The sequence below is a fragment of the Sceloporus undulatus genome, chromosome 6 (assembly GCF_019175285.1).
Source record: "Sceloporus undulatus isolate JIND9_A2432 ecotype Alabama chromosome 6, SceUnd_v1.1, whole genome shotgun sequence".
Lineage (NCBI taxonomy): Eukaryota > Metazoa > Chordata > Lepidosauria > Squamata > Phrynosomatidae > Sceloporus > Sceloporus undulatus.
The window spans coordinates 128,499,384-128,520,301 of NC_056527.1; the positions used below are offsets into that span (position 1 = coordinate 128,499,384).

The 20,918-nt window shown below is 43.0% G+C and overlaps 1 protein-coding gene across 1 annotated transcript in view; it reads left to right on the forward strand.

Moving 5' to 3' along the window:
- LZTS1 (leucine zipper tumor suppressor 1) overlaps positions 1–20,422 on the forward strand; it is a 29,444-nt gene extending 9,022 nt beyond the window's left edge. The window contains exons 2-4 of the mRNA XM_042477470.1: positions 10,114–10,613; positions 12,475–13,302; positions 15,299–20,422. Of these exons, the coding sequence (XP_042333404.1) occupies positions 10,269–10,613; positions 12,475–13,302; positions 15,299–15,967 (1,842 nt within the window). The 5' untranslated portion in view covers positions 10,114–10,268 and the 3' untranslated portion in view covers positions 15,968–20,422. The remainder of the gene's footprint in view (positions 1–10,113; positions 10,614–12,474; positions 13,303–15,298) is intronic.
- Positions 20,423–20,918: the final 496 nt, after the last annotated feature.

A 20,918-nucleotide genomic window follows, 5' to 3' on the forward strand; every position in this document is an offset into this window, starting at 1 on the left:
CCTCCCTTCCTTCCCCGGCCCCCGCAGAGGCCGCGGAGGAAGGCGTGAGGCTGGAGGAGGCTGCAGGGAGGCGGGGAGGTTGGCGTGGCTGCGCGCAGGAGGCGCCACCTCCCTGCAGCCTCCTCCGCCCCAGGCCTCGCTGCCCTCCTCTTCCTCCACGCGGCCATGCGTGGTGGAGGAGGAGGAGGGCAGCGAGGCCCCAGGGTTGCCCAGCAACCCCGCTGCAACCGGGCTTTCCCCGGTTTTTGGCTGCACCCGTGCCGTGACCGGGCAGGTGCAGCCAAAACCGGGAAAAACCCGGTTGCAACCGGGTTATGGCAACCCTACCTTAAGGTCACCATAAGTCAGAGGCAACCTGAAGGCACACAACAACAACAACAACAACAACAACAACTCCAGCCTGCTTCTGCCAACCAGGGTGCCTCTGCCATCCCTTCTTGTGCTGCCTGCCTCAGCACCCCATATGAAAGGCATTGATTTCATACCTCTCAGGTTTCTCCACTATCCAGCTTTCACACCCATACATAGAAATTGGGAATACTGCAGCAGGGATGATTCTGATGTTGGTATCTATGATATCTTAGAATGTTCTTGAAAAAAGCAAACAAAAAACACAAAAATGAAACCAGGTAAATCCTGTAAGCATGAAGTCTGCTGATCCCTGTTTCAAATTACAGACCTGTGAACAGGTACTGTCTTGTTTTATTGTCTTTATAGGAGGAAGTCTGGGGAGGCTTTCTGATTGAAAAGCAGGGTCAAAAATGCTTCAAATGTGCAAACAATATGTTACAAGTATAGATCCCCTCCCTTTTCTAGTGAGTAAAAGAAATGACCCTTCCAACTCTATTTGAAAATTATCTACAAAGAATAAGAAAATGGGGTGGGGGATTCTCTCAAAATGTCAGTTTAAACCCAGACATGCTTTCTGGCCCTCACATAAATTCCTTATGATAAAGGGTCACCTGGCAATGCTAGTGCAGATTCAAGATCTACAGGATCTGTGAATTCCAAGGCAGAATGGTGACTGAAGAGGAAGGGTGTATTATATCTGCAAGTGCAGATGCAGCCTGGTTTCCATCAGAAAGCAGTGTTGGCTGGCATCTTTTCCTCTCCTACTTGGAGTAGATGTGGTGAGATCCAAGTGTAGAAAAATTTCATTGTTAGACAACAGATCCCTCCAGGTAACATGGCCAGTGGTCATGGTGGCTGAAGGATTCTGGAATTTGTAATCCAACCAAGCAACTTCCAAGCTGCGCAAGATATTGAGCTGCATAACTTCTGAAGAGACATCAAGTGAAGAGTGGGAAGATTCTCAAGTGTTTGTTAAATTGTTGGAGTGTCATTTAGAGCCCAAGTTCTGTTTCCCCACAGTAGAAAGGTTTGCTATCTCATTACTTAGAGGTGGAACGGAAGAGATTGCAAATAGGACCTAGTTTCCATGGCAACTCCCAGAAGCACAACTACTAACTTCTCAAATCTGAAATTAAAAAAGCTCGCTCCCCACGCACCCCTTTCATAATTTGGTGGATACGTTGCAGCAGTGACAGCCAGAGGTGGGCTCAGTCAACACCCTGAGAAAGGGTGCCCAGCCAGATTGGTGGACCTCAGTGGGCACCACTTGCCAAGAAGAGTCTGTTTTCAAATGGTATTAGTGATTCCATGAAAGAATCTCAAATTTAGGCAGGCTTTCTTTTGGATGAGGTGGAATTAGGGACTTTTCTGTCTTCGTCATATTTCGTTGTATTTACTGTTCTACGTGGCAAACCCTCTCAGAAGAAACTTGGCAAGAAAACCCTGCAATAGGATCATCTTAGTGTCACCTTAGGTCAGAAACAACTTGAAAGCATGCAACAACAGACAGACAGTTCATGCCCTCCAACATTTCGCATATGAAAAACAGGACATATGTAGTCAAGCAACATCAACGTGCAGTCAAGATGATAAAAGTTATTAATGAAGAAGAACATACAAGCTGGGAATGACTACAGCAGTGTGCTTTTGCATGAGCCTACTGGAAAGGGGACGACTTTGACCCTCCTCTCCACCCTTTTTCTGAGTTGAGTGCAAAGTACTTTTGCACTCTGAACCCAGTTTGAAGCAACTGAGATAAGCTGAGGACAAATGGAGAAAGTAGGAACAAACTGGAATGTCTTAAAAGCAGCTGAAAAAGTGGGATGGCAGAAGATTAATCAAGACTGCCCCTGTCAAATCCGGATAGTTAGAGGGTATGGCATACTGAGGGTAAAGAAAGGCAAACAGCAAGCATCCTTCCAAGACAGAATATTTCCCTAGGGAGCAATGTAGGTAGCTGGCTAATTGCATCCAAAAACTTCCCTCCCTCTTCTCCATTCTGTTTAGGAAAAAAACTGCTTCCTTCTTCTCCTTCTCCTTCTCCTTCGGATGCATGTTTTCCCTAGAGAGAGAAGAGTTAGTGAAATACAGTTACACTAAAAAAACTAGAACTCCTGTAAGTCATATTTATGTTGAAAAGAGAATCTTTGCTTTTGCTATGTTGATTCTAACTTGTTTAAATTTATATTAGATTATTATTGCACTAAAAATCTTACCGAAACAAAGATGAGAAATCCTATCCATGATTTCACTCTTCTCACCCCGTTTTGAGTTTGGGAGAGAATGGAATAACTGTATGAATATTGTAATGAACCCCATTTCTCACTCACCAAAGAGGAATGAGGTACGTTAGAAAGGAATGCTCATAGACACGCAGGAAGGATAGAAGAAACTGTAAGCCAGACCAACCTCACTTGCTTCAGCCCCAGCAGAAATATCCGTACCACTTGTCAACTAAACTCCACAACAATTCTCAGAACTTTATTTTTAATGAATCAGAGAGAAATCTATGGTTTAATTGGAAGGAAAGCTGCTGGACATTGTAACTCAAATCCTGCTATTCCCGCCCCGAATGTAATATAGTGGAATTCATATTAACAAATAGGTTTCTGTCTCTAGTCTGTGTTTTGATCTGGCTGACTGCTTTGATTTATCTGGAGTAATCTGCTCTGGAACACAAGAAGCTCCTTTATATCTCTTAGCTTCTGTGTCTGTCTAGTCCAGTTTTGTCTACTCTGAATCAAAACAATTCTTCAGGTTCTCAGGCAGAGGATCTTTCCTATCACTTATTATCTGATCTGTTCAGCTGTAGCTGCTGGGCTTGGTACCGTCTTGGGTTTGCTCTTTTTGCTTGTGGCATATGGTGATCAGGATTAGGTGTTGGGTGAACTGACGTGTGGAGGATCTTGCCTTAAAAGAAGCTTAACAGACACGATGTTTTGGCGCCTTATGCCCCAGTATTCTATGAAATGTCTCAGAACTGGTGATCATATGGGGAGATGTTTGCTTGATAAATATTGCCCAGCAAAAGAGTGTAATAGCTTTACATTAAACAGTGGGCATGGGAATTCAAAGGAATCCTCTCATTTGCTTGTCTCTGAGGACCACTGATGCTTAGCATGTTTGCATACAACACTACACAATATGACAGTCCTGTGAGTTCTGCTTGGTTCAGGAGATCCAAGGAAATGAGTCTCGAATTGCTGCAGCTCTGGCATCTATTAGAGACCAAAACCTCTGAAGGGTAACAGTAATGCAGATCCCAAATCCCCGGGGATTCATCAAATCCCTTAGAGGAAAAGCAGAGGCATAATTAGTGCCAATTCAATTGTGGCATTAGTTGCACATCAGTTGGAAGAGTGAGATGCTCTGTATAATTAAATACTCAGAAAACATATCCTTCCCCTGAAATATTTAACTTGGGTTTATGGGTATGCTTCTTCTTCTTCAACAACGGAATGGCTGCACCTGTTTTGAGTGGGCATGATGTTCAAAGATGATTCATTGATGAACTTTGGATCTAGTGGGCTATGAACTTTGTAACCTTCTGGATTGTAATAAAAGGTGTGGGCGGGTGTGAAGAACTAATGGGGAAAAATGTTTCCCTTGGTGGTTCTTTTCTGCTTTCTGACAAACAGTGGTTGTTTGAACAAACGGAAGCCTGTTGTTTTTGAGAGTATGGGATCTACTTCTGCCTGATTACTGGACCGATTCTCGATTTTGGTTATGTAGCAGCTATCCAATGGCTGTGGATTCCTCCAAGTGCTCTCCATTGAGCTAACATGAAGCATGATGAACTCCCAAGTTCTTGCACATATAAGCAACTATAAGATGTAATTCACTCCGAAGTGTTCTCCCTAACTAATGATAGGTCACAGTGATGTGTGCGTGTGTTGTGTTGTGTTGTGCATGTCTGAGCTTTGTGAATCCCCACCAATGCTCTTGTTGCCCGCTATCAAAATAATCCTGGAGAATGTTAGCAGAATGAATGGGGCTGATGAATGAGAGTAAATGAGTGTCTTGTAATGGGGCTCTTCATCCACTCAAGGAAAGGCAATTAAGCACCCACTCATTAAGTAGGTGCCTGGTTTAAATTCATCCCATGAATGCTAATGGCGGGAAGATGAGGGAGGGGCTGTGACAGATTCTGCTGGGATGGGGTCATCGTACTTAGGCTCAGATTTTTCAACATCTGGACTGAGACTGCTGAAGCGTTTTTCCACCACCTAATATCGTCATTTCTCGCTTGCATTTGGGAGGCCATCAGGTTGGTGAAGTCTGATTTGGACCATTCCCCTGCTAGTGATAAACAAATGTTGCACGTGCCCCAGCATCTGTCTTGCAGATTACCTTCATTCAGATTGATTTCCAGTCACATTGACTGGAATTGTCAGTCATCATTTCAGAGCAAGTTGGTAGGGTTTGGAGGCTGATTTGGTCTCACATTGAATGTAATGAGTGAGACAAGATTTTAAACTGGTTCTCCCCAATCCTAGACTGATACTCTAACCTAAGGGTGGAATCACAGCCCTCTAGTTGGTGTTGAACTGCAGCTGCTAGCATTCCTCATCATGACATATGCTGGCTAGAGTTGCTGGAAGTTTTGGTAGAGTAACATCTAGATGACACGATTCCTACACCTGCCCTAATTGTTTGGTCACACTGGATCTAGGTGGCTTTTCAACAAGTCTAGTAAATGTCAGCACCTGGTCCCTACTTTCCCTCCAATAGTGAGATATTCTAGCTTTGTGAATGGAATACTTGTGTATCACAGTTCCAATGCCCTTCAACACAGGCTATGTGGCTTATGACAGCCCTAAGGTGAACCTATCAAGAGGTTTTCTTGGCAGGTTTCTTCAGATGGAGTTTGCCATTGCCATTCTCTAAGGCTGAGAGAATGTGACTTGTGGTTTGTCCAAGGCCACCCCAGTTGGTTTTCATGGCCAAGCCAGAATTTTAACCCTGGTCTGCAGAGTCACAGTCCAGTGCTCAAACCACTACAACACAGTGGCTCACATTTTAGCAATATGCTTCTTAAATTCTGTTGCCAGAAGTTGTACACTATGTTGCGTTGCCCACCAAATACAAATGTACATGCAGCCCAATGTTTCCAGGAATTTGTGGCATGTGCAGTATGTGTGTTTTCTGTCAGACATTTTATATAAATTGGAAGGAATAGGCTTCGTATCAGATTGACAGCTGGCATGCATGCTGCCTTAGACAACAACCATCCATGGAGTAATTTGAATGTTAATAGGTGGGCTGGAGGGCCCTTGGCAGAAGCAGCTTAGGAATAGGGCATATTTTGGGGTATAGATAACACTGAAGTCTCTGGAATGAAAAAACAGGCACACTGTCCTACCTCATTTTAATTCATTTATCCATAAAATAATACATCTAACATGAAAGTACCAGAAGAAAATGGACAGATTTCCTGATCACAGAACATGTCAGAAACTTCAGTCCAGTAGGTCTTTAATGTTTTGAGAGGCTGGTATCAGAGTTCACCTTCAGTGGACACCTGCTGGAGCCTCACACTCCAGCCAGGACCCATTGCGCTGTGCTGACCTTCAGAGCTATCTGGCGCTCACCATCTTTGATGTTGTTGCTGTTCACTTCCTTTCTCAAAATGTGCCAGCAGCAACAAAAATAAGAGCAAAGAACATTAGTACTGGCAGGGATGGAAGCCCAGAGAAAAAGGATACAGGCAGTGGATATGTGAAAAGGAGGGAGCTCCAGTGAAGTCATCTTGTTCTTCGGCTCCAAAATTGCGAGCCAATGGCATGCTACCCAGTACCTGCAAAGCGCCATCATAGCATGTTTTGCCCTAATGCCCCCTTCCCCCCGTTCATATCTCCATAGCACCTAAAACAGTCAGAAAGTGATACATAGAACGCAGCATTCCTGTATTTGTACAGAAATGAGCAGTGTGCCTTTCCGCAACCTTCTAACAAGCTCCCCATATGTCCCATTATCTTCCCCCTCTCCCGACCTGCATTGATTAATTTGGCTAACAGGCTCTTGAATATTTTGTTAAGGATCATCCAGCTGGAGGCGAGTGAGGCTTCCCCCTCTAAACAGGGGGAATAAGACCCAGGCGAGGGCAGCTCACTGTTGGCTTCCCAATGTATGGAGTTGCAAAGCCAGGTGCTTCCCTAGTAAGGGAGTCTGCATCCTCAATCGCAGATTGCCTACACTAGCTCCCTCCCTGTATTCCCTAGGCAAGAAAGATATAATCTCTGTGGTTTACAAATCTCGGCATTGTCTGTAACCCTTTTGCATATTCCCTTGCCCCCCTCTTCCCATTTGCATCACAATGGCTCATCTATTGCACTCCCCTTTGTTGTACCATAATGGAGACGTTGGCGCTACATGGGACAGTCAGTAGTTGGGCGATTTACTCTTGTGGCCACTAAGGCACAGGCTTGTGTCATTCCCCATTTGAAGGGTGGAGGATAAAGGAGAAAGACAAGTTGGATCCCATTTTAACTAATTGTATTTAATTTGCCCCCTGCCCCAAATAAACAGTGGCTACACAGTGGAATTACATGATTTCTCAACCAAAGGAAAAGGCTGGAAGGGAGGTTGAAGTGATTCCCATCCTGGACTGGGGAGACAAACTGGCATCTGCAATTGGCACTGGCTTCGCTATGGACCTTGATGCCTGCTGAAAGGGCAAAAAAGCTGGTGCAGGTTGGGATGGATGAGTAACATGGGAACTTGTCAATATAGGAAAGGTGCATAGTTTGCAGCCATCAGCAAGTTAAAGCTCATGCGTGTGCAATGCAATTGTACCATGCTATATTTGGGATAGACTATTCAGCAGGGTTTAGTAATGAGTTCGCTTGTTTAATGTGATGCAAAATTTGTGATTCTTGTAGCAAGTCATGTTCTTATGCTTTCCATTTATTACTTACTTAAATGACTTACACAGAAGCAAATATCACAAATCATTTTTTTTAAAAAAAAAAATCCCCTCTTCTTCCCATTAAAGGAAGTGTTCAAGGCACAGGTTAAAAATAAAAAGGCAACAAATGATTCAGCTATAAAAGAAGGAAGAAGCATATCTTAATGTTATATCTCCCCAGTTTCCCTAGCAATATGTGAAATTGCAAGATGTGAAGAGACAGCTCTACTTGGTCTTGATTTTGTTCACTACAGTATATTTATTATGAATATACAAACTGCAGTATATGGAACCTCTGGATATGTTAGACTACAACTTCCATCTTCCACTACCAACTAAAAGGCAACAGACTGAGCAAGACAACTTGATAGGCTGAAGCTACTTTATGATCAAAATAGAGAAAACAGAATTCATGCCATTTGCAGTTGTACAATTTTTTCTTAAGTGAATATCTAGGATTGGGATCATTGGAGCAAGTGTGGCCTTTAACTGCTCAGCTGTCACTGTGATCCCAATCTGGGTTGAGTTGACCCCACAACTATAAGGAAATCTCATAGCAGTGCCCTTTACAAATAGGAGGTCAAGATCAGAATCAGGCCCACTGAAAGGAAAAGCATTACAGTCCTTGTCTCTTACCTAACCCCCAAACATCCAGCAGAATCCTCCCCTGTATTCTCTACCTCTGCAGATACACCATGCCTGCTTTGTACCTTTAGGAACCATTCATGCAATTGCTAATGGTATGAATGGTGTCACATCCACTTTGACTCTAAGATAATAAGAGCGTGGGAGACAGATAGTATCTTTTCAGTATTTGCTTATTTATAAATGTACAAGCAATGCAGAAGAAGAAGAAGCAAAGATGATTTCTTGCTGGGCAGCAGATTTTCTGTTGCAAACATACTACTAAATTTAATAGCATCTTAATCTTTTTATTGTGTTTCAGCTGTTGTGAAAAAAGGTTTAACACCATGTCACGTCATTTATGTGGTTTCCTATGGTTATCTCATATTATGTATGTATGTATGTATGTATGTTGTGTGCCTTCAAGTTACTTATGATGACCCTAAGGCAAACCTATCATTTCGTTTTCTTGGCAAGATTTGTTCAGAGGAAGTTTGCCATTGCCTTCCTCTGAAGCTGAGAGTATGCAAAAGCCACCCAGTGGGTTTCATGACCGAATGGCAATTGAACCCTAATCTCCAGAGTTGTAGTCCTACACAAAAACCACTACACCATTCATACACACACACACACACACCATAAAGAGAACACAATTTTGATATATCAGGACAACCAATAGTATGTGTGTATTGCTTGTTCTGATATATCAAAATTGTGTTCTCTTTATGGCTTCTAGACTTAAACAAACCCCCTTTTGCAACTTTTTGATATGTGTTCCACCATTTCCTCTTCATGACAAAGTTTCTGCCGTCAGTCAGAGCCACCCTTTCCCCACATTTCCCTGGAATTGTTGTTCTCTCCCACACAGATTTTTACAGCTGCTTGGTTAGAAACCATTGCTTTTGAAGCCAGGAAGGGAGAGGAGGACATTTCATATACATACACACACACCTGTGTGTTGTTTCCATCACAACTTGGAGGAAGCTGTAGAAAGAGTTGGGCTTGTTCTCTGCCAAGGAGTCTTAACACCCACAGCGTGGTGAATGGAAAAGCTTTTAGAAAGCAGTGGGGAGCAGAGCAGCTTCCACTCCATTGCTCTGCTACAGTGAATCAGGCTCTGAAGTCTTTCTTGCCCCTTTCCTATCATCCCCACCCACTCTGGCGCCCAGATGGGGTTTATTTCGATGATATGTTTATTTTAATGCCCACCTGCATCCACTCTATCCATCCTGGTCCTTTAAATATGCACCATCATTGTCCTCTTTTTACTGCCAATATCTGAGAGAGAGAGAGAGAGACATTGAGATTGTAATAAGGATCATTTTCTTGCTTTTTTAAAAAGCCAGAGGAAAAGGAAAAACCAGCTCTCTGCGCACCCCTGAACTATAATGATGGTAATAACACACTGTGTTATTATCCAATACCGCTTGCCTTCCAGAACGCTACACAAGATGTTAGCAGTAATTAAGGACTGCAGTAGCATCCATGTTAAGCCCAGGCAGAGAGTGTGGAAAATTACAGGGCACACAAAGCGAAGGGGGTTTCTTTGGGAATAAAGATAAAAAGAACTTGGCTGAGTCTGACAGCAGAGGCCTGCAGAGAAGCACCAAGGTGGGACCAGGGAGACAAAAAAGGTGGTGGGGAGGGAGGAATGTAATGGCACTTTGAAGACTAAGTGGTTTACCGGTACTTTAGTACAGTTGGAATTCCATATCCATAGATTCCACCACCCACAGCTTGAAAGTATTTAAAACGTATATATAAATATCAAAAGCAAATCTTGATTTTGCCATTTTATATAAGAGAAACCAATTTATTATGTCACTGTACTTAATGAGACTTGAGCATCCATGGATTTTGGTGTCCACGGGGGCTGCTGCTGGAACCAAACCCCAGTAGATGCCAAAGGACCACTGTGAGCTTTCATGGATTTCAGTAGGGTCAGGGTGGCACAGATAACAATGCCTCTTCTTATTTATTAAGGGCCTCTTCTTAACCCTGTTGGTTTATGAGCAGATAAACCATATTTTACCATTGTTTATGATAATAAAGTCATTGTTAATCCCATTTTACAACCAAGGTGCTAAAAATGAGAGATTATGATTTATCCAGCATAGTGCAGTGTGTCAATGTGGAGATTAAATTCAAGTCTTCCTCATATTGATTATAGGAAGATTTCCCAAGCTGCCTGTGCTGTTCTCACCAGTTTTCATGTCCTTCTCTCTTTTCAGGTTTATTGATCCCTGGCACAGTGAAATTTCTGCTATGATCACAGCACCAGCTTTCTCTCCCATCTGTCAAGACATCCCCCTTGAAAACAGAACCAGGGCATTATCTGTTCAGTGTATGTCCTCCATCCAGGAGCCACAACAGTATCACCACCATAATGGGAAGTGTCAGTAGCCTTATTTCTGGGCATAGCTTCCATAGCAAACACTGTAGGGCATCACAGTACAAGCTGCGCAAATCGTCCCACTTGAAGAAGCTGAACAGATACTCGGATGGGCTGCTGAAATTTGGCTTCTCTCAGGAAACTGGGCATAATAAGGCCAGCTCAAAGGGCAACAAGAATGAAGATTTCTTTTACATCAAGGTCAACCAGAAAGCTAACCGGGCAGACTACACACCACTCTCTGGTGGGGAGCTAGGGAGCCAGGCTGGGAGGAGCAGCGTGGACTATGGCACTGCAACACCCCCTAAACTCAAGCCACTCTCCAACCAGCTGGACCTAGTGAGTCATTTGAAACTTGTTCAGAGTATAAGACCCAATCTGTGTTAACACAAGAATAGCTCTGCTGGAATCCAACTTCCCACTGTCCAACCAGTTGGATGTAGGAACTCCACAAGCAAGGCACAAGGGCCATAACACTTTCATAACACTTCTGCCATCTCCAGTGTTGTAGTGGAGTCAGTGCTTACATGGTTTAAGCCCCAAGACTTTTTGATTAGCAGGAAATATTACTTCATCTGCCCTACTCCTTTTTGGTTTCCTACTTGAGAGGAAAACAGGTAGAAGTCGTAGTGCTAGTTGCTGTTGTTGTGTGCCTTCAAGTCTGACTTATGGAGACCCTAAGACAAACCTATCCCAGGGTTTTCTTAGCACGATTTGTTTGCCCTGTCAATCCCCCCCCCCCCCCAAAAAAAAAATTAGTTTAGAATATGGATCACTCATAATAATACAGGGCAGATTAAGAAATAGTTCCTGCTAATCAGAAAGTCTTGGTGCTTAAACTGTATAAGCAATGACTCCATCACAACACTGGAGAGAGCAAAGACATACTCCTTGAGTATGTTGCCATATGCGCTGTCACAATAAAGGTCTACACTTCAGAATTTACCACCATAGCACTGTCTCATATGGGTGACTGGGTCAATCAACCTCACCATCACTCCAGATTTTACTACAATTCTTTCTACAGCTTCTCCAGGTAGAATGGGAGTTCTGCCAGTATCACATCCAGTTCTGGCAAAGTTTCCACTAAACATGGAGAAGTTACAAGAGGCATGGATTTGCTGCCTCCCAAGAGGTTAGATCCACTGGCAGTCTCTGCCATCAGCTAATAATTTGGAGATGTCAAGCCTCAGAATCTAAAGCAGCTGTGGGTCTCCAGCGATATGACAAAAAATTAAGAAGTGAATCTGTAAACATGATTGTGTTGCACCTGGAAAAGTTGAAAGTTTACAGTATTAAACGACTGCTCTTCTTCGACCTAGCAGAGGAGGAAAAATTCTTTTTTTAAGTAATCCAACACTTACTACCTGGACTAATATTTACATCAGAACATAATTATTCTTTGGACTGTGCACATCTCCAATTTTTTCAATGCAGGTTTTGGCTCCAAAATAGCATACAAATATTTGTGTATTAGAGAACATTGTGTACAAAATGGGCTGCATTACAGAAAGGTGTGTGCATACGAGCATATTACAGAAAGACCTGATGGAAGTAAATGCAAATTTTGTGTGCTTTCAAAAATTTATACTGATGCAAAAATAGATGGGATGAGTTGAAGATTAAACAGACATGTAACTAACAGAAACTAGAAATATTTTTCTACTCCTACCTAGATAATTTCTTTACTGTACAGTTTGCAGAATCCACATTGCAGGAATCAGGTAGTCTGCTTTAATCATTCTATTATTTGTAGTGTGTTCTCTTATTTTCAACACAGTGAAAATCTTCAAAAATTCACCTTTAAAACAACATGTTTGCAAGAAGTGCACCTTCTTTTTAATTGTATTGCTGAATGGAATGTCAGATTCAGTTTAAAAAGAAAGTGTCTTAAGTATGCGAGGTGCTGGTGCCCTGCAGTGCTCCAACTTTAGGAACAGAATATCTTAAGTGAGATCATTCTCTGCTTAGCTGCATTGAGTCTTATGTGGGATGTAAATTGAATAGCTAACACTAATTTAGGGCACCAGAAATTTTAAAAATCCACATCACTGTTTTTGCATGTATGTGTCTGTGTACAGATGAGAAAGTAACAGAGGAGTGTCCAGCTGTTGGCCTTTACTACCTATTAGTGAAGAGGCATAGGATGTGAGTGTGTGTCACTTTCTACACTAACTGGCTGGTTGTTCTTTCTTCCCAGGGCACAGAGAAGAACGTTGCCAGGCCCACTGCCTTCAAACCTGTGCTCCCTCGTTCAAACACAGTCCTCCAATCTACTCCAGAGCATGGCACCCATGCCTCTCAGCCACTCCAATCCCAGGACAAAGCTAAAGATGGGGACCTTAAACCTGCCTTGTGCTCTGGGGGATTGTCAGACTCAGGGAGGAACTCCATGTCAAGCCTTCCGACTCACAGTACGGCCAGCAGCTACCAATTGGACCCTCTTGTTGCTCCAGTAGGCCCCATTAGTCGATTTGGGGGCTCTGCCCACAACATCACTCAGTGTGCCATCCTGCAGGACAGTAACATGATGAGCCTAAAGGCCTTGTCATTCTCTGACGGGGGCACCAAAATCCTCAATCCGGGCAAAGCTCCTTCTGCCCACCCCAATCCTACTGAGAAGAATTCCTGCATCCGCTCACCAATCTCCACAGAGGAGTCGGCCATTCAGGAGTTGGAGCAGAAGCTCTTGGAGAGGGAAGGTGAGTTGCAGGAGCTCCAGTGCAGTTTTGAGGAGAAGGAAATCATCTCTTGCCAAAACTACGAGGAAAAACAGAGACGCTGCAGGGATGAAATGGAACTGCTGAAGCAGAAATGCAACAACAAGCTCAAGCATACCTCACAGAAAAGCCAGAGGGCACAGCAGCTTCTGCAGCTCCAGATTTTCCAGCTGCAGCAGGAGAAGAAGCAGCTCCGGGAGGAGCTGGCAAATCTAATGAAGGAACAGGACCTTCTGGAGACCAAGCTAAGGTCCTATGAGAAAGAGAAGACCAACTTTGCTCCAGCACTGGAGGAAACCCAATGGGAGGTGAGATTCTACTCTGCCTTCATAGGAGAAAGTTGGTCTCAGTCTTTTATAGAAATTGCTGTTCAATCTTTGTGCAGGGGCTGTGTTTGCATGTAGACAGGGAGAAATGGTGTGTTGTGACCAAAGGTCAAATAACTGAACATGCAGAAACCATGTTGCTTAAATTTCATCTTCCAGACTGGCACAGAATATTGAAGAACATATTGTATGTGGTATCTATGGTATGTACTTCTTGTGATGGGGGTGACTTCAGAACTGGACAGATTTGGTGATCTACAGCTAATTATAATTTAGGCTCAGCTCCTGATGGGATTTTACCATAGCTCCAGCCAGGATTCTTTGCCATTTATCCCTTTTCATGCAAACTTGCCTTTTTTTTGAAATAGGAATTGATGTGGCCTTGTAGATATCTCCTTCACTAGACGAGATGCACCTCAGCAATGCAAAGTCTCATGATCCTGCAGGAGCTTCTCTAAGTTCATGCAGTCATGTTCACATGTCATATGACCGTATGACATTTTTCTTGCTATTAGACTATATTATGCCCTTATTCCAACATCCTGTTAGTGTAGTGTAAATAGTGCATGCTGACCTCTGCCACCCTGAACCATATATTCTTCTGCATCTTCTCTAATAAGTCCCTGATGCTGCTCCACACAGCCATTCCATGCTTTGCAACAAGCAAGCAGACTTGGAGAAGCATCTGGCTACGTCTCCCACAGCTAGACACAACATGATTTAACAGCAGCACTGGAGGGCCCCAGTGGATATCAATGCTGATATCATACTTTCATGTCTGGCTGTATTTTTGAGCCTGTCTGCTTGCCCAGAAAGAAAGAATGACTATGCAGGCAGCACAAGGTTCTTATCAAGTAGGTTGCTGGGGTGCTTTGGACTCTGCCAGGGAATATGAGTGCTGTGCAGGGAATACAAATTCCCACAGTGCCCCAAAAAAGACATCCACCTACAAAAAGGAAACCTAAGTATGAGGAGGATCCTACTAGAATTCCAGCCAATTTGTCCAATTTGAACATTTTTGTACTTTTCAGTTTTATGTGCTATCTGTAGCAGGGCAGCAGTTGACAAGTTATTCTGTGGTACCTTTTATGCCCGTACAATGTAACTAAATGCATAGCAGGATTCAGGTTCTCTTTGCCTTAATATCATTCTCCCTTGGTAACCCCTTTATTCATATAGTTTTAACTTGTGGCTAAAGTATGGGTTGCTACCAGCTCAGGCATTTTGTATAGCCATTCAAGCTACTTGTCAAGTAAGTCACTTGCCTATCTCTCTAAATGGGATTCAGTTAATAACTGATAACGTGCTACTCTCCGTGATACCCCAAAACTGTCACCTGTTGTTGCCTCACTGTGAGTAATGGTAGGCCCTGGCCATTTTCATTCCAGTACTCCCTCAGATAGACATTTAAAACATGCAGAAAACCCTCCTGAAATGAATGGGCAACCATGGACCTTGCACCCCTCAACCTAATTTTAAAGCACTCTGGAAGTGATTTACTGAAACATTTAGTACAATACTTTCAGCAGCAACCTGAAGATGAGAGGCAAGAAGAGGGAAGGAAGAGGAGCAGAAAGAGAGATGCAGAAAAGGATATGGCAGCAAGAGTGAGATAATAAGGTTTCTCTGTCTACTTTAAACTCTGGCCTTGCCTACCTAGAATTCCAAAAGATTACTTTTTGGACTACATCTCCCAGAATCCCCCACTACTATGGTCAATGGTTATGGGTACTGTAGTTCAAAAGTAACTTTTCCACACTCTAGTGTTGGCTTTCTGCATCTTTTGGTATAGATCATTGACATGTGCCTCTGACAAATTATTCCTGAAAGGATGCAGACCCCATCTCAGGTTACTCACCATTTGATCTGTGTTTATAAACATCACATTAGTGCAAGCTGAACTGCACTGTAGTTTGGGCAGTCCAGAAAGCCAGTGTCCAGATGACATCCTGACACTTGTTGTCTTATGTCCCTACAGGTTTGTCAGAAATCTGGTGAAATCTCTCTCCTCAAACAACAGCTGAAGGAATCCCAGACAGAACTCAACAGCAAGACCAATGAGGTCCTCAACCTGAAAGCTCAACTGAAGGATGTCCGGGCAAAAATGGAACTACTGGAGATGAAAATCCAGGACTTGGAAGAATCTCTGCATGCCAAGGCTCTGGAGCTGGAGGTGTGTGAAAATGAGCTCCAACGCAAGAAGAATGAGTCAGAGCTTCTGAGGGAGAAGGTGAACCTGTTAGAACAGGAAATTGCGGAACTCAGAACAGAATTGACCATCCTCAGAGAAGAGATGAAGTGTGGGGTGGCCTCTGTAGGCATGGAGGGTAACATGACGGAGGATGCCCAGGTCCTGTGGAGTGAAGTGGAGAAGCTGAAGGCAAAGTTACAGGAGGAGCGGGACAACAATGAGCAGATGACAGCTGGATTCCAGCAGGAACGGCAGGTTTGGAAAGAGGAAAAGGAGAAAGTGATCCACTACCAGAAGCAGCTGCAGCAGAGTTACCTGCATATGTACAAACGGAACCAGAATTTGGAGAAGATGGTCCAGCAGTTGGCTGCAGGGGAGGATGGCAAAGAGCCCTTAGACCTTGACCTCCAGGGTACTGATGTTCCTTATGAGGACATCATTGCCACTGAAATCTGAATGGTGCTCTTGTCTCATTGTCCATTCTGGAGGTGATGGGTCTCTTTCAACTAGAGGTTGTGTACAGCCTGAGAACCACTTGTAAGTTGGTTGAAGTCCTTACCTGGTCAAAATGGATCACCAGCTGTTGTCATGCCACATGTGCTTGTGTGGTAAGGCATTGTTCCCAACCATCAAGCCCAATGCATTTCACTAGGAGTCAGGCCACTTCTGATTCAAAAGGAGAAGGGTGTGTTTTTCCTGTTGACCATACTATCAGGGCAGAACCAACACAGTAGCTGCTCTGGTCAAAAATATGCAAGTATTTCATTGCCAGATAGAATAGGTGCCTCCCTCTTACCCGCAATGCAGGTACATATTACTAAGGGATGCTGGGGAAGTAAAATTTAGCTCCATGTGCTACCCCCTGCAGCCATATGAATTCCGTTATGATTCTAATTTAGGCTTTGGGAAAAGTGAAGCCTTTTGATCATTCATTTCTTTGGTTAAAAAAAGAGTAGCCCATGTACACACATACACACAGAGAATGTGCCATCATGAGTCCTCAAGGATACCCTATCAGTTTTCATTGTTTGAAGATATGTATTATACTCTCCTGCTGTGAAGAGGTTGGAGTTTTGGCAAGGCTATTGTCCCTCGAATGTTGTGAGACTGTGATATCCCTCGTCCCTAGCAAGCACAGCCAAGGGATGATCGGTTTGTAGTCTAATAATGTCTAGAGGGGCACCAGCTTCCCACCTCTGCCATGGAGAGTATAAGACATTTTCTTAGTTTTTCTAAGGGAAAAAATGGTCTGCTTCCATGTTTACTAAGGAGAAGTATCTTTCTCCAGAATATTTAAGAAGCGTGTTCTAGGCTACTAAAAGCCATAGTTTGGTAATCAGCCAGTGGACTGACTTTGCCCATGGCTCATCACTTAATATTACCTCTTGCAGGCTAGCATTGATAGAGGTATATTTTTATGTTTCTGTTGGGGCTGGGGAACTGATGTGTCCTTGTGTTTTTTGAATGGGAATGTTTATAATTGTTCATCTAAAAATGTGAATATTTTTATGGATCTTTTTGGTTTAGAAAGTGTATAGTGTTTACTTTTCGACATTCACCTTCTCCTGTTTTGCCACTGAGAAAGGTTTTGAACCCCACAAAATTCCCCATTTATTTTATCAAGACATCCCAGGAGCTGTGAAACATACATTTAATAGAACAGGTGTGCGTATGCATGAGAGTGTGTCTGTGCTCAGTATGGAAGTATGTATACGTGTGTTTGTGTGTGTGTTGTAGTGTGCATGGGAGGATGAGGTCCCAAGCCACCATCCAGACCCTATGGAGCCTAAAGGTTACAAAGAAAAGACAGAGGAAGAACTAAACTACATGGATACCCAAAAGTAGAGAGCATGGCCTAGAAGTTCCATTAAGACAAGCAGATGGATCAAAAGAGTTAAACTGACTCTCTTGAAAGAAGGAGCACACCATTTAAAATCAAAATGTCCACTTGTTCCACTCTGCACCCTCTTTTTGGGAGGATGGGGGTCTTGAACCTAAGAGAAGGCCCCAGATGCTCCAAATACAAATTTGGCACAAATCAAATAACAGCAGACAGGCTTATGAGAGTCTGCTTCAGCGCCACCGACAGTGAAAGAGCCAGTGATTGGCCAGGCAGCACAGCTCAGCTGAACATGTCACACCACGAAAGGAGCTGTAGTATCATTGCTGAGGTGGTACTAAAGCTGAGCAGCAGAAGATGGAACGTCTTTGAGAGTTCCCCAGAGAAAAGGAACATGAGTTATTTGTACTAGCTTATTTAAAGTTACCAGTTCATAGGCTAAGAAGCAATAGCCTACAGCTCTAGGCCTGACCATAGAAAGGAAAGGAAGAATGTAACATTCCCCTGTTGGGATCTTGATATGGGTTGGGAATAGCCTAAGGGGGCCTATTTGGTTCTATGGGAGAAGAGTGGTGTTGATGAAGCCACTCATCTCCCACTCCAACCCTGCCACCAAGTGCCATAGGAAACCATCATTCTCTCTTCCCTCCTCCATACATTGCATTGGAGGCTTCAGCAGGAGAACAAGGCTCATGATAGTCATATACAAGATCCCAAGGCAATGCAAAGGGTGCAGTCATGATAACAGTGGGTATGTCTCTTCTCTCAAAAGCCCTTCATGTGCTCTTTGAATATTTACCCTCATTCTCTCCCCCTCCCTCATCCCCACATAGTAAAATATACTATTTATTATTTATGTTAAATGTCTGTATCCCACCTTTAAAAAAAACATTCTATGAGTTTTAACAACAAAAATAAAACCACAGTTCAATTTTAATTCAGTTCAAAATTTAAAAACCAGCTCTGAATGTATTTAGGCAGTCAGCCAGCAGGGATGTTGTTGTTTTTAGAAAGCAACAATGTGCCAACAAAAGCAGTGATTTTTTGTACAAAACTGAGACAGTTAAAGCACTCGTCAATGAACCAAAAAACCTTCCTTAAATGGGAAGATTTCAGCTCCCAACCCTTCAGAAAGGGTATTAAAGGAGGCAATGATGTCTGTCCCTTAGGAAGTGAGATCTTGTTCTTTAAATGGCTTTTCCTTGTCACCAGTAAGGAGGATGCCATGACAACCTCTGTGAGCAGAACATTGCACAGTTTAGTCCTCTTGTCTGAGAAAAGCACTAAAATCCAAAGCCTCAGGGCACATTCCAGGTGCATGAAGACTGTACTTCAATGGTATAATCCTTGATTTGTATGCATGCAAAATGCTCAAAGTGCACTCTCCAGGTAGGGCCAGAATATTTGAAGAAGTGACATTTCTACATATGTGCACCTTTCACACTACACAGTTTAGTACTTGGATCATCATTTGTCACAGCTGCATCCTGTGGAATTTTAGGATCTGTAGTTTAATGGGGCACTAGAGGGTTCTGGTAGAGAATTCAAAATACCTCACAAAATTACAGGTTCTGGGATTCTGTAGGATGGAGCCATGGCAGCTAAGGTGGTATCAAAATATTGTAATAGTGTAGTGTGAAAGGGGCCATGAGCATTTCTGATTCTGATGCTGGATAACTTTTTCCATCCCAAACAAAAGGAGTCTCCCCACACACACACAGTGTATTTCTCTCAGTATATGTTCACTTCCATGTGGAACACACCATGCTGTTCTCAGAGCTCTGTTCAGCATTTGTGCAACATTTGTTCATGTGTTGAATTAAAATTGTATTCAGTGCACAAGGCTGGCTTGTGCAACATAATGCAAATGTGTGTCTTAAATTCCTGTCTTCAACATCAGTTCATGATCCCCTAAAATGTTACACACTAGAACAGGGATGGGAATCATGTGGCTCTCCAGATGTTGTTGGACTGTAGTTTCCACCAGCTCTAGCAAATAATGAAGAACCTAGGAGTTCCAGTCCAGAAAGTTGCACAGTTCTCGTTATGGCTGTGATGAAAAAGTTCACTTATGCATAGTAAGACTTGTGTACGAAGAGAGCAATTCACACAGTGAATGAAATTGTATACTTAGATCAACCTCACATTTGAAAATGGTAAAGTAGCCATTGGGTTGATTCAACACATTGACCACACACTGCCACACCAGAGAACCTGTTATTAGCAACTCACAGTGATGTGATGAACATGGATCTATATTGTAAGCTGAGTGATTGATATGACCACTATCACCATGTGTTAAACTGAATCCTGATTTTCTGCACTTAAGTCTAAACATGTCAAAAAAAATATTCAGAGTTTTGTTTTCTTTATAATCTCATCAAGCCAACTGTGTGAATCGATTTTTCAATCTATTATATTTTTATCTCCATACCTCTTCCCAAATAATGCAGAAAACCATCCAGTCTTCCATCTCACCATAACCTTGCAGGGTTGCCCAAATGTCAGGTCAACCTGCCATGCTCTGTTGCTGAATAGAAATGTGAATGTAGAATTTCCCATCACTAATAATGGATACAACCTTAGTCGTGCTGAAATCAAATTTACTGACTCACTGAAGTTCCCTTGATTTTGATGGGTCATCTATCAAAAGGAAAAAATGAGTTAGTTTTGCTTTACATTTTCCAGGTCCACAGTGGTGGCCCCATCAGTGCCATACCTACTTCAAATAAACCAGACTCAACTTGTACTGACTACCACACATTTCCTTTGCCCAAATTCAAATTGATATAAAGGGGGTGCACTTTTTTCTTTCTTTCCAGCATGCCAAAACCTATCAACCAATAGACTTATTATTTGCCTGCCAATCTTGCCAGTTTTCATTCTATTTGCTCGCATGGCTGGGCTCCCCAACCCTTGCAAATACAGAGGGATGACTGCATGTAAAAAAGGGTTATAAAATAATAGACTTCCATTTCAGAAACTCTGTTAGACCTCTCTTACTTAGTTGTTGTTGTGTGCCTTCGAGTTGTTTTTCACTTATGGCGACCCTAAGGCGAACCATTCATGGGGTTTTCTTGGCACGTTTCTTCAGAAGGGGGTTGTCATTGCCATCCTCTGAGGCTGAGACAGTGTAACTTGCTGAAGGTCACCCAGTGGGTTTCATGGCTGTGCTGGGATTCGAACCCTGGTCTCCAGAGTTATAGTCCAAGTCTCAAGTCACTGCGCCACACTGGCTCCTATTTACTACCATGACTTCAGTTACTACCTGAATAAAAAATAAATAAATGGTGACACAGACCAAATTTGCCAGATGAGTTCTGTCCTCCTATTAGCTTACCCAGCCCGATTCCACTCCAAACCTGACACACATGTTTAAAAAACCTATTTTCCCCTAAGAATGATGAGCAAAAAGAGTATTTAAACATTCAATTAATGCCTAAAAAGCAATTTCATTGTCAAACGGTATATGCAGGGACGTAGCCAGGATTTTGGGAAGGGGGGGGGGTCCAGACTAAGTGCCACCATTATAATGGGACTTAGGTGCAGCGGCGCAGCAGCACACAC